This window comes from Macrobrachium nipponense, chromosome 3 (genome assembly GCF_015104395.2).
Source record: "Macrobrachium nipponense isolate FS-2020 chromosome 3, ASM1510439v2, whole genome shotgun sequence".
Taxonomy (NCBI): domain Eukaryota; kingdom Metazoa; phylum Arthropoda; class Malacostraca; order Decapoda; family Palaemonidae; genus Macrobrachium; species Macrobrachium nipponense.
Genome location: NC_087202.1, coordinates 105411212 through 105425478, shown reverse-complemented (window position 1 = coordinate 105425478; position 14267 = coordinate 105411212). Strand labels below are relative to the sequence as shown.

General features: G+C 34.7%; 1 protein-coding gene across 1 annotated transcript in view; it reads left to right on the top strand.

Annotated features, from left to right (window-relative positions):
- LOC135222095 (carbonic anhydrase-related protein 10-like) overlaps nt 1-14267 on the top strand; it is a 43275-nt gene that overhangs the window by 26491 nt on the left and 2517 nt on the right. Inside the window, exons 6-9 of the mRNA XM_064260267.1 lie at nt 2415-2609; nt 5302-5397; nt 7910-7977; nt 11376-11529. Coding sequence (XP_064116337.1) covers nt 2415-2609; nt 5302-5397; nt 7910-7977; nt 11376-11529 — 513 coding nt within the window. The remainder of the gene's footprint in view (nt 1-2414; nt 2610-5301; nt 5398-7909; nt 7978-11375; nt 11530-14267) is intronic.

Here is a 14267-nt window from a genome sequence, read left to right as displayed (position 1 = left end):
TCCTTAGGATGACCTGTCCATTAATCTTCAACTCCTCCTGTCCTTCCTTGAAGCCTTCTAGGTCTCCTTGGGCATATGCTTAGTCCTTCGATGTTCGGGATTATCCCCTTATTGTTCATCTTTCTGTTGACGGTCTTCTTACAACACATGTATATAATTCCAGAAGTGATCTTGTCCTCAAAAATATTACCTGTGTTGCCTTCCATTGTTTTTTCATAGAGGTTGATGAGGGGGCTCTCTACGATCACCCTCCATGTTTCATTCTTATTTTGTTATGTATGAAATACATTATTTTCCTAATTGGTCTTGTGGTTATGATTCCAGCGGTGTTTTGGTCTGTGCCGAGGCTTGGTTGTGGTAGCGAATGTTCTGCTTATGCTGGCTTGCTCTCTCTCTCCAGGCACAATTTGCCAAAGGTGCTATGTACTAGACCCCACCTCTCTTCTCCTTCCCTTCTCTGGGTATTTTATTTTTAGTCACTTTATTCCTAATGACAATTTTACAATTCCCGACTAACCTGATATTTTCCAGTATCTTGCTCATATCTTTCAAAATTTTAGTGATTGGAACATAGATTATATTTTTCATGTTTATTCCCTCTTTCCCAATAAAAGTGTTTCGAAGTCTTGCTATGCACCTTCCCAAACCAGTGAGTTGGGTAACAGTTTTTGAAAGAAGCAAATAGATACTCAACCTCCTGTTCCACATAAGGTGAGCTGCAAACCTTGTAAGCCCCAATAATCAATCCTGTCATCATTCCTATATTAATACCCTTAATACCATTTTTGTGACTCGAATACGTGTGCTTGTAAGCGTTTACAAGATCATTTAGGAACAGTGGATTACATGCACAAAAATAAGAATAAAATAAAAATAAGAATAAAAACACCCTCGTCAACTGCTATGCAAAACGATGGAAGGCAAGGTAAGTAATATTTTTGAGGACAAGATCACTTCTGAAATTTTACACCAGCGTTTTAGGAACAAAATAAGCAGAAAGATGGACAGTAAAGGGATTATCCCCAACATCGTGCCTGGATTTGAATGTCTCCTGCGTTCGCGCCCAGGTACAGGTAAATCTATTATCGAGAAAAAAATTCCCCTTCGGTTAAGCATATATGAAAATATATTCATTCCGAGGTAGAGCGAATTAGATATTAAAGGACATTGTGGCTCAATGTATGTATATGAATCACGGTAATGTGATATGACTTATGTAAATGCTACGTGTTGTCAAAAAGCACTACTTACACTACCGGAGTCGAGGCGGGTTGATATTGTCTCCAAACCAACGAATACCTCAGCGTGAGAGGTATTTGAGGGTGAGAGACGACATAAACTTTTGGGCCTCTCACGGTGGTGGGGTGGAAGAGCTTCACTGACATGCCTGGATTTGAATGTCTCCTGCGTTCGCGCCCAGGTACAGGTAAATCTATTATCGAGAAAAAAATTCCCCTTCGGTTAAGCATATATGAAAATATATTAATTCCGAGGTAGAGCGAATTAGATATTAAAGAACATTGTAGCTAGAAGTATATATATATATATATATATATATATATATATATATCTAATATATATATATATATGCAGAAGCCAGGTACTATGTCGTACCTCTAAGTAAATGGGGATACAATGAATGTAAAATCCTCTTGTAGTTTAAAATATATATAATCTAGTAAAGGATTAAAGCTTTCGACCATCAACTGTGGTCTTGTTCACTAGAGATATATATTTTAAACCACAAGAGGATTTTACTTCATTGTGGATTGTATCCCCATATATATATATGTATATATATCTATATATATATATATATATATATATATATATATAAATTTTACTTCTTGAGGTAAATGGCTGAGCTTCGGTGATGGTTTGAGGCCTCCGAATACTCTTGTTATGTCAGTGGCTGCTTATTACCCAGTAAATGAAAATTTTGCTCAACAGCGCCTGGTCATCAGACTGGAATACTCAGTCATTAGTTTCATCCACTTGACTTGCTTTCTGTATTAATGATATGAACTTGCCATTTCTTAACATTTTAAACGCAGGGAAATAAGCAGGAGGATATTTCAAGAAGAATTTTTGTGGGAACTGAATCAAAATCATTTGGGTTTCAGGGAAATAATAAATATTTCAGCTAAGGAATAATAACATGTTTTGAAGGCTTCGAGGTTACCGAAGTGAATAAACTAATTATAATTAAGTAGAATGGGAAATGTGAAATGGTTAAGAGTTACAGAGAGCTAAAATTTTATCAGAAGAGAAAATGATAATGAAAAATGTTCATTAAGTATGGATGAATATTACGGTCATTAAAAGCACAAATATGAAAAAGTGGACGTAATTAAGTACACAGATGAATAATGAGTCTCTGTACCTTCTTCATCGCCTTCCCCTTTTGTCTACAGGTCAGAGGTGAACTCGTCAACACAGGTCACAGTCTCGAGTGGCGAATCATCCCTTCGCCTCAAAGGTCGTCCGTGAATCTGTCAGGAGGTCCTCTGTCTTATACCTACTCCGTCAGTCACCTCAGATTGCACTTCGGAGAGAGAGACTCTCAGGGATCTGAACACACCATTGCTAACTATGCTTTCCCTGCAGAGGTAAGTGACGCCATCTACAATAACTAGATCTATGGTGTGGTGCTGGCGATACTGCATACCTGATAGGGTTAAATATATGCAGAATTTTTAGGGAAATGATGGTGGTCTAAGGAACCGGCGTTTTGAAGCGAACTCTTATGAGATCCTTCTTATTTCTATTTTCAGGTCTTGATACTTTTCAATTTTTATCTCTCTTTCTCATCTACTCTGGTGTCCCATGGTATTGCGACATTATTATTATTATTATTATTATTATTATTATTATTATTATTATTATTATTATTATTATTATTATTATAAGGATATTTACGTGAAACACAGTAATCAAACAAACCGGATGATTTTCTGATCAACGTTCAGAAGCGGATGTTTCTGTGAAATAAGGAAATCGAAGTGGAAAACATTTTACGCAATGCAGCACTCACTGAAGGGGATGCATATGATTCTGTCATGATTGAAAGGAGCAATAATAATCATCAGAGTGTGTGAAGACGCCATTTTCGAACAACTATTTGCTAATATTTCGAATATTTCAAGGCTCTACACTGTTATCGTAGGTAAATGTATGTAAAGCTTAACACACACACAAACACATAACATACATACATACATACATATATGTATATATATACTATATATATATATATATATACATACATATATGATATATATATATATATATATATAATAATATGATATATATATATTATTATATAAGTATATATAATATATTAAAAATATATATATATGGTGTATTTTTGTTTTAACAGTATTGGAGATAATAAAAGGTGTACTGTCGTGTTTTTTTGGAAATAAATTGTGGATTCCTACTCGCTTAGCAACTCTGTGGACTAAAGTAAATAAACAAGCACACACACACACACACACACACACACACACACACATATATATATATATATATATATATATATATATATATATATATATATATGTGTGTGTGTGTGTGTGTGTGTGTGTGTGTGTGGTGTGTGTGTGTGTATTTGCTTTAGTTCACAGCAGTTGGTAAGCGAGAAGGAATCCACAGATTTAATTTGGACGGAGGTGCATTATTAGGAATAAAAGGGGGTTGCAGCTGGGGCCCGAAGGGACGCTGCAAAGATCCTTACGTAAATGCCTACCATCACCGCACGAGGTGCACTGACGGCACTAAACTCCCCACCCCCACCCCCTGCAGGACTCCGCCCTCTGATCTAATCACGCGATTTTGACATTTTCATCCTATTTAAACAAACCGGCTAATTGATTTTGCTAACAGCTACCAAAAGATTGTTAATTTTACAATGGAAAAAGAACACAATTCAAAATTAGCATTCTTATGTTTAGTTCCCTAAGGTTAAATTTTAATATTTGAGGGTCCCATTAAGGTAAATTTTAATACAGAAAACATTAAGGTTAAATTTTAATAAGAAACCAAAACATTTCCATTTGCAGAGTATCCCTGAAGAATGAGTGAAGCTCATCATGTTCGCCCTTAATCTGCTTGATTACAAATATATCTGTATATATAAATTTATATAACCGTCATATGAATATTGCACATATGCTCCTCCGACATGACATCAGTTGATACTAGAGCTGACACAGATTAATCACAGCAAAACTTGTATTTATATAATGCTGCAAAATTTCCAGGAGTATCTTATTAACTGTTTCCATATGCGTTGGCGTTACGTTTAATTCATAAATGGAATAAGCATTTGTGCGCGTATATATATATATATATATATATATATATATATATATATATATATATATATATATATATATATATATATATATATCTATATATGCATACATATATATACACACATACATACATACATACATACACCACACACACACACACACACACACACACACACACACACATATATATATATATATATATATATATATATATATATATACATATATATATATATATATATATATATATATATATATATATATACGCTAAACACCCTTTTCTCTTATTTCGTTGCTCTCTAAAAACCAATACAACTGTGATATGTGTTATCTCGAGAGTCAAGTCGGAAAAACCATGTGTGCATGCTGTGCAGATACATATGACATATATATATATATATATATATATATATATATATATATATATATATATATATATATATAGATATATACATGAAGGAAAGAGAAACGACGGAGTTCTGCGACGCCTTTCGTTTTCTTGTCCTTTGTCTGCTAAGTAAAGGACAAGAAGTCGGAAGGCCTTGTAAAACTCCGCCGTTTCTCCTCCCTTCATGGAATTGGTATTTATTTATATATTGATCACGTTCCATTTTTTCGTGATTCAATTATACATACAGTATATATATATATATATATATATATATATATATATCTATATATATATATATATATATATATATATATATATATAAAAATGTTCATATACATATATATATATATATGAACATTTAGTAAGTAGAAACATTAAGTTATTAAATGACCAGATCATGAAAAGAAAGAAAACTCTTGCGATAGCTTTGGAATAATGATTAACAAACAAAATAACTAAAGGAAAATAAAAATTTTAAAAAATTATGTAAAAATGAGAGTACGCTGCATCCAATATAATTACAAGAACGAATATATAAATACGAATAATTCACAACCACATGACTAACACTCCTTCCTCGTGTTATCATTTCAGCTGCAGATCTACGGATACAATTCTCATTTGTATCACAATTTTTCGCAAGCCGCCAGCCAGGTGTATGGGGTTGTGGCTGTAGCCGTACTCATACAGGTGAGTTAACTCATAAGGAATAGACTACCCTGATAAGTTAAGCGATAAGTTAAGCATGTCTTAGTTTTACCAGACCACTTAGCTGATGAACATTTCTCCTAGGGCTAGCCCGAAGGATGAGATATTCTTACATGGCTAAGAACTAATTGCTTATCTAGCAACAGGACGTTCCTTGTTGGACGAGTGGTTTTCGCGCTCGGTTACCAATCCGGTGGACCTAAGTTCGATTCTCGGCTCGGCCAACGCGGAATAAGAGGAATTTATTTCTGGTGATTGAAATTAATTTCTCGATATAATACGGTTCGGATCCCACAATAAGCTGTTGGTCCCGTTGCTAGGTGACCAATTGGTTCCTAGCCACGTAAAAATATCTAATCCTTCGGGCCAGTCCTAGGAGAGTTGTTAATCAGCTCAGTGGTCTGGTAAAACTAAGAAATACTTAATCTAGCAACGGGAACCACAGTTTATTGTGGGTTCCGAACCACATTATATCGAGAATTAATTTCTAATCACTAGAAACAAATTCCTCTGATTCCGCGTTGGCAGAGTGGGGAAGCGAACTGGGGACTACCGAAACGGTAGGTGACCACGTTAACCACTCGTCCAAGAGGAACTTGAGATTACCCTGATACATAGTTTATTAATCACATGTGTCATGTTCCAAGTATGCGGTTCAAGTTTGCGGATTTTAGAAAAGCATGTAAGGCTAGCAGACTTTATGACCTTTGTGCCCGAATTGCTAATGCCCTGGACTCTCACTTGAAAGGGCGGGGTTCGGTCCCATGGTGAGTCAGAAATTTATTTCTGTGAACCACGTTCCCATATGTTCATTTCCATATATAACATTAGACGGGTAGCTCCTCACTGGATGAGTGGGTTCTGTACTCGATCATCAATCTGGTAACCCGAGTTCGCTTCCCACGACCGCCATTACGGAACCTGAGAAATTTATATCTGGTGATTAGAAATTCATTTCTCGATATAATGTGGTTCGGATCTCACAATATGCTGTAGGTCCCGTTGCTAAAAAACCAATTGGTTCCTAGCCAAATAACAAAAATCTCATCCTTCAGGCCAGCCCTAGGGTAGCTGTTCATCAGCTCAGTGAAGTGGTCTGGTACAACTAAGATATACTTAACTTAACATGGGACAGGTGACTAGTAGTCGAATTAGACAAGTGACAACAATAATTGGACAAGGAAACGCAAACTACAGCAATGATGGCTCAGAGTCGGGAGCAACAAAATTACAGACACCCGGCCTAAATTTCCAGATGGCATCGCAGTACCAAGGTCTTGCGTCCTACCATCCACCAGAAAGCATAGGACGCTGGACGTAGGATTAAGGACCCAGGTAGCAAGACAGGATTCCCAATGACCTTTAAGGCGGAACACGTTTAACCCGATAAGCACAACAGCCAATCAGTAGACGGCGGGCCTGTCTAGTTGCTTTTAATTGGGTAAAATATGTATGACGTCACTGTATTGCTCTCTATCTGCTACAAAAAAAGTTAAGTATATCTTAGTTTAACCAGACCACTGAGCTGATCAAAATCTCTATAGGGCTGGCACGAAGGATTAGATATTTTTATGTGGCTAGGAACCAATTGGTTATCCAGCAACGGGATCCGAACCACATTACATCGAGAAATCAATTTCTAATCACCAGAAACACATTCCACTGATTCACATTGGTACAACGGGGAGTCGAACTCGAGACAACCTAATTGGTAGGCGAGTGCGTTTACCATTCGTCCAACGAGGAACTGCTATGATAAATAACATTGTACTTGGTGTATAGAGAGTTGTACCCTCACCTGAGGACGGTGCGCTTGACATCGGAATAATTACTTAATGTGAGTCTCTAAATAAACAAGTAACAGTTAAAATTTCAGGTGTTTCTCAAGAACTTTCCGGTTTTCGAGAAGAAAACAACAGTGAGTATCAAAGTGAATAAGAAAGAACCAATATTGTATAAAGAAATAGGAATGCAAAGAACGTACCTGCAAAAGAAAATAATGGAAAATTAAATAAATAAACTTTCATACCGAGCGGTAGCAGACAAAGACACAAAGAGAAAGCTACGTCAAATCATAAAATTGAAAATTTAGACCACAAAATCTGTCCTGAATTTGTGTTGATATTCAATCAAAATTGTATAAGAGAGAAAGTATGCTCCAAAGGTTTCAATATATATATATATATATATATATATATATATATATATATATATATATATATATATATATATATATATATATATATAGTATGTGTGTGTGTGTGTGTAAATATATACTACATGTATACACACACACACACTATATATATATATATATATATATATATATATATTATATATATATATATATATATATACACATGTATATATATATATATATATATATATATATATATATATATATATATATATATACCTGCATACATTATGTAGTTCGTGATTTTCCTACTAATTTGATTGTAACTAAACTATACCTAATGAACTTTTCCCGCAGGTGGGCGACCGAACTTCTCCGGAATTATCTACAATGTTAGAAGCGGTTCCATCAGTCAAGTTTGGAGGTAAGGTCGTGAAATAATTCAGAGCTCTTATGGCTTCATATAATATAAAATAGAATACAGAATTCAGGTCAATGGCCAAGCACTGGTACCTATGAGGTCATTCAGCGCTGATGTGAAAATTGACAGTGAAAGGATGAAAGGTGTAATAGGAGGAAAACATCGCAGTTGACCAGAGAATCACCTGTTAGGAGAGGGAATAAGTAAGATGGAAGAAAGGGGTATGAACGGGGGTTCCAGCTAGGGCCGAAGGGAGGCTGCAAAGAACCTTACGTAATGCCTACAGTGCACCACTTGAGATGCACTGATGGCGCTACTACCCTTCGGGGGATTTATATAATATGGTAATTCCTTACAAGTTATTTCCGGTGATAGAGCATTCTAATAAAAAAAATCATGAGGACATCTCTTCTTTCTCGTACTCACAGTAAACCACAGATTCGTATTTTGTAATTATGACTGGCTGCCTGGAATAATAATCAGCAAAACCGACCTTTAGCAAATAACAAACATTTCTTCCTCTTCTTGCTTTATTATGCTGGGAAAAGAATCCTCCTCTTTAATTTGTTCAGCTTCTATGCTTTATGTTGTAGATTAGGAACTGTACTCTTATGAAGTTACTGTGGATTTGTACCGAATTTTCTTAAGGGATTTGTTTTCATTTAATATTTCAGTATATTACTGCTACATCAAATACATATTTATTTAAATACCCTCTCTCCTCCCCCCCTTAAGCTTTGTACTGTGTAAACTATTTTTCTTTCAGCATAGTACATCATTGTGACACCAGGTCATTTAGAGTCCCCCCCCCTCTCTCTCTCTCTCTCTCTCTCTCTCTCTCTCTCTCTCTCTCTCTCTCTCTCTCTCTCTTCTCTCTCTCTCTCCCCTTCCCTCTTTTTCTCTTCTTCTCTCTCTATCTCTCTCTCTCTCTTCTCTCTCTCTCTCTTTTCTTCTTCTTCTTCTTCTTCTTCTTCTCATTGTATATCTAACCTATTTTTCAAACTAAGGACAATCACGAATGGAGTAGTTGCAACCACTCCCAATGTGTCAACCTTCAAGAAGATTCATTCGTGCATTTCCTCAAATCCGGAAAGGGACTTCGGCAGTCCAGTTATCACTTAAGAAAGAATGTGTGCAGAGTTTCCAGTCATGTGTCGACAGCAGGAAATACATCAACTCGGGACAGTATTGTCCTCGGACAAATATTCAAAATTGTAACGTTTCTCCGCACGAGAACGTAACAAAGAGGCCGGCCTTGTTGCGAAGCGTCGCATTTGCATAAGGCAGTGTTTGGCGGTTTTTCCCCCTCTGGTGTGTTTGTATAAAATAGAGAGAGAGAGAGACACTTTTCCTGTATGTCGAACTCCTGTCAACATGTCCAACACAGAGAGAGAGAGAGAGAGGAGAGAGAGAGAGAGAGAGAGAGAGTTTGACTTTTGCTGTATGTCGAACTCCTGTCAAACATGTGCAACGCAGAGAGAGAGAGAGAGAGAGAGAAAGAAATCGATTTTGATACATTTTGGATTTCTATGAATCATGTCCAACGCAAAAAGGTGTGAGAGAGAGAGAGAGAGAGAGAGAGAGAAAGAGAGAGAGAGAGAGAGAGTGATTTTTTACTACCGCTTATATTTGTGGACTTTTGATGTACGCTGAATTCCTATGAATCATGTCTAATGGAGAGAGAGAGAGAGAGAGAGAGAGAGAGAGAGAGAGAGAGAGAGAGAGAGAGAGAATATAATTTTCTGACATATATGACCTATTACCGATATATTATACTTACTTTTTTTAACTTCTAGTAAAATATATCCAGTGTACGTAGAATGGTACCATATATATATATATATATATATATATATATATATATATATATATATTATATATATATATATTATATATACTATATTATATATATTATATATAGAATTATTTTACGTATGAAAAATACAGAATTATTTGACATCAGAAGAAAAGATCATGAATCTTTACGGTCTTATACATACTTTTATAAAAGAAAAGAGAGAGAGAGAGAGATTGAGAGAGAGAGAGAGAGAGGAGAGGAGACAGAGAGAAAATACATATATATATAGATATATATATATATATATATATATATATATATATATATATATATACATACATATATACAGGCTGTAACAAGAGTTTATGAAAATATTTTGGGAAACGAAAGAAAAAGTAATTCTGAGTAGAAAATGTTCTATAAACATAGGCATTTTCAGGCGTCATTTCCTGGTGAGAAGAATGTTTCAAGTAACCGTTATCATTAAATGGCCAAGTAAGATGGCGAGCGTGGGATGTTGAGTCACGGATGTGGGGAGGATAATAAACAGCCTTGCTTTTCCGCCAAGAGCGTGTCCGGGTTACAAGGGCCAGATTCCATATTCATTTTGTGAGCAAGAAACTGGAGACAATTCCTTACTGCTCCAGTAATGTGGAATATGCAGATATGAGGTTTATTTATGAGTTTTGCAACAGTGAGCTCCACCGTTATGAAAAAAAGGGGGGTGGGGTAAATCGGCGATTATGCCCATGTGAATAAAATACTTCCAAATTAAATGTATTAATTAGATATTAAAAAAGGGGAAATGTGCATGTACCATAGAAACTTCCTCCTTCTCCGTCAATGGTATTCACTGGATTCCGATAAAGAAAATGAAAGCAAGCCGAATAGAATCTACCCTCCATCAAAGGTAGGCCTATTCATTATGCCTCGATCAAATATTTAAAACATATTATCAAAAACCTCTCATTCTCCAAAAAAAGTGCTCATAACACACCTGTCAGGAAAAAACACCTCTAAGAAAATGCTTCGGTCTCTGTCAGATGAAAAGGACTTTCTTTACACGTAAAGCTAAAAATTAAAATTAAATTACGGTGAAGTCTGTTCACAGGTGATGTACTAATTGAAGGGGTTGTTATGTTACATTTTTCAAAAAACTGTGAGAAAAAATTCATAATTAAGAGACTATCAATCCCATTGCTTAATGCACTTCATCAACCCTTCCTCCCTTATCCCTGACTACTCACACATCAAGTACGCCATCTTGGCTGGAAGCAGTGTTAAGGAAAAATTATTATTTTAAAAATCCTCCTCACTGACAAACAAAGCCTTAAATGTATGTGTTTAGAGGGCATTTTCAGCCTAGAATGACTTTTTCTTTCATTTCCTAAAATATTACACCCAGTATATATGTGTGTGTATATTATATTATATAATATATATATATGAAATTTTTAATATATATATATATATATACATTTAATATATATTTATATTATTATATAAATATAAATTATAAATATTATATATTACTATTATATATATATATACATATATATATATAATAATATGATTAGTCCCTAACTACCCTCCACTGTCCAGGGCTCAGTGTCGGCGCCTTATGACCTGAGGATCAGCGAGTTGATTCCATCCACGGAGCAGTACTTTGACTACGACGGGTCACTCACCATGCCAGGGTGCCACGAGACTGTTACTTGGATAATGCCAAATAAACCCCTCTACGTCTCTTTTAACCAGGTGAGTGAGAGAAAGGGGACGAGGCATGAGCAGATGTGAATCACCTGGTTGGGTTTATAACTTAGAAATGTAGATATTCTATATATATATATATATATATATATATATATATATATATATATATATATATATATAGATATGATATATATATATATATATATATATATCTATATATATATATATATATATATATATATATATATGAGCTGCAAAGCTTGTAACTTTTTGAATAAATATCTCCTGTCAGCAATTGTATTAACGCACAGAACATTGTGTAAGTGATAAGAGTAATGCATATATATATATATATATATATATATATATATATATATATATATATAGATATATATGACTTGATAAAACCGCCAAAATATAGATAATAAGTACTATATAGGACTTATTTTCTTTTCTATATTTTAGTTTTTTGTGGCCTCATTTTATTAAAATTACATACATGTGTGTATATATATATAAACATATAATATATATATATATATATATATATATATATATATATATATATATATATATATATAGTACACACACACACACACACACACACACACACATATATATATATATATATATATAATGTATATCTAAATTGAAGGCGGTTCTATAAACCAGATGAATAGCAGCAAGTTTGGGAAGAAGACAATTGCTTTGTCCAATATCCTTTATCCAGCTGGCGTTTTCAGGACCACCTTGTTCCATTTTCAAAGCTATAAAATTAATCAACAATAATTAAAAACACACTCATGCATTAAGAAACTGAGTGTGTTCTTAACTATCATTCTTTAATATTTTAGCGTTGAAAATGGGACAGATGGTCCTGAAACGTCAGCTGAATAAAGGATATAAGGATATTGGACAAAGCAATTGTCCTTCTCAAACTTACTGAGATATATATATACACATGTATATTATATATATATATATATATATATATATATATATTATATGTGTGTGTGTGTGTGTGTGTGTGTGTGTGTGTATTAAATCAAATTAAATATCTAAGTATGAATGAACTAGCAGAGTTTATAGCTTGAAACTAACGACCATAATGAGTGATAACTGTACAGTTACATAGTCTGTGTTGTAGAGTTTCTCATAAAAAGTTGACGAGTATTTATTTAAAACCTCATAATTATCGCCAAAATTGGTACATAAATCTGCTAATATAGAATTTATCATGAGAACAAATAAATCTTATGAAAGCATCTGCAAAAATGTTCATCTTAACTCCAACAGGATAATTGATGTACCACAAATTCCGCCTTATTAGAGATGAAATTAGTTCTGGGGTCCTGAACATAAAGGATCGACAGAAATCTTTTACAAGCATCATAAAACCTAAAAGAACGTAACCTACACACTTACAGACAAATCGCACCAACTGACGCATAGTACGATATCTAGAAAAACAATAAACTTAAAAAGCACATACCAAGTTTCTTAAAACATTATCGCGTTTCAGAACAATGAATAAAAAAAAAAGTAAAAAATGCACCGATGCCCCGAAGTTCTTTTGGTGCAATCGGACTTTCTGTACAGCGTATAATCAAGGGCACCAGAAATAAATCCGTCTTTCGGTGGTCTCAGTATAATGCTGTATGAGCATTATACCCAGAAAATTTATCACGGCCAGGTGGTGGCCTACCCTATGGCGTTGTCAGACGCACTTTCATGGCTAATTTTAACCTTGAATAGAATCAAAACTATTCAGGCTTGAGGGCTGCAATTTGGGATGTTTGATGATGGAGGGTGGATGATCAACATATCAATTTGCAGCCCTCTAGCCTCAGTTGTTTTTACGACCTGAGGGCGAACAGGCGAAGCCATCTCAGTAGTTTTCTTTTACAGAAAACTAAAAATAAATCTAAACCCCTTTTACTTATTCGGCTCCAATTTACTTTTACTAAAGTTAGAGACATTTTGAGGAAGTTGGAGAAAAGCGTTTTTTTTTCGGGGAATTAACATTTCTCTTTTCAAAATATGAAGACACCACAACTCATTCTATCTCAATACGAATCGGAGACAGAGTAATTATTTGATATGAAAGGAAAAATTAACATTTATATGGAAAATATAGCTATTTTCTCCATTAATGAAAATTGGCACTATAAAACACGGTTTTCTTTGTCACGCGTAATTATTAATGCCTCGTTTTATGACTTGCTATAACGTTCTTCAGATTACTGTAGTTTTTGTAGTTTTCTGTAAAAGAAAACTATTGTGCCGGCCTTGTCTGTTCGTCCGTCCGCAATCAGATCTAAACAACTACTGAGGCTAGAGGGCTGCAAATTGGTATGTTGATTATCCACCCTTCAATCATCAAGCACATCAAATTCCAACCCTCTAGCCTCAGTAGTTTTTATTTAATTTAAGGTTAAAGTTAGCCATGGTTCGTGCATCTGGCAGCGCTTTCCTGAGCCATGGGACACACTCTCACTCTACCGCTTCTGATGAGCAACTGGAGAGCTGCCGGTCATATTGGATGATTTTATACAGCATTATACGTTGTGCAGAAAATTCGATTGCGCCGAAGAAACTTAGGCGCATTTTTTACCTGTTTATTATTCTCATGATTGAAGTGATTTTATGGTAAAAATTAGAAAATAATGTTAATTTAATTCTGTAATGGATGCATTGATGAACATATGTTTTTTTATTCATATTTGATTATAATGTCGACTAAGTATTGATTTTCTGAATGACGTCGAATTTGAAAGACATTT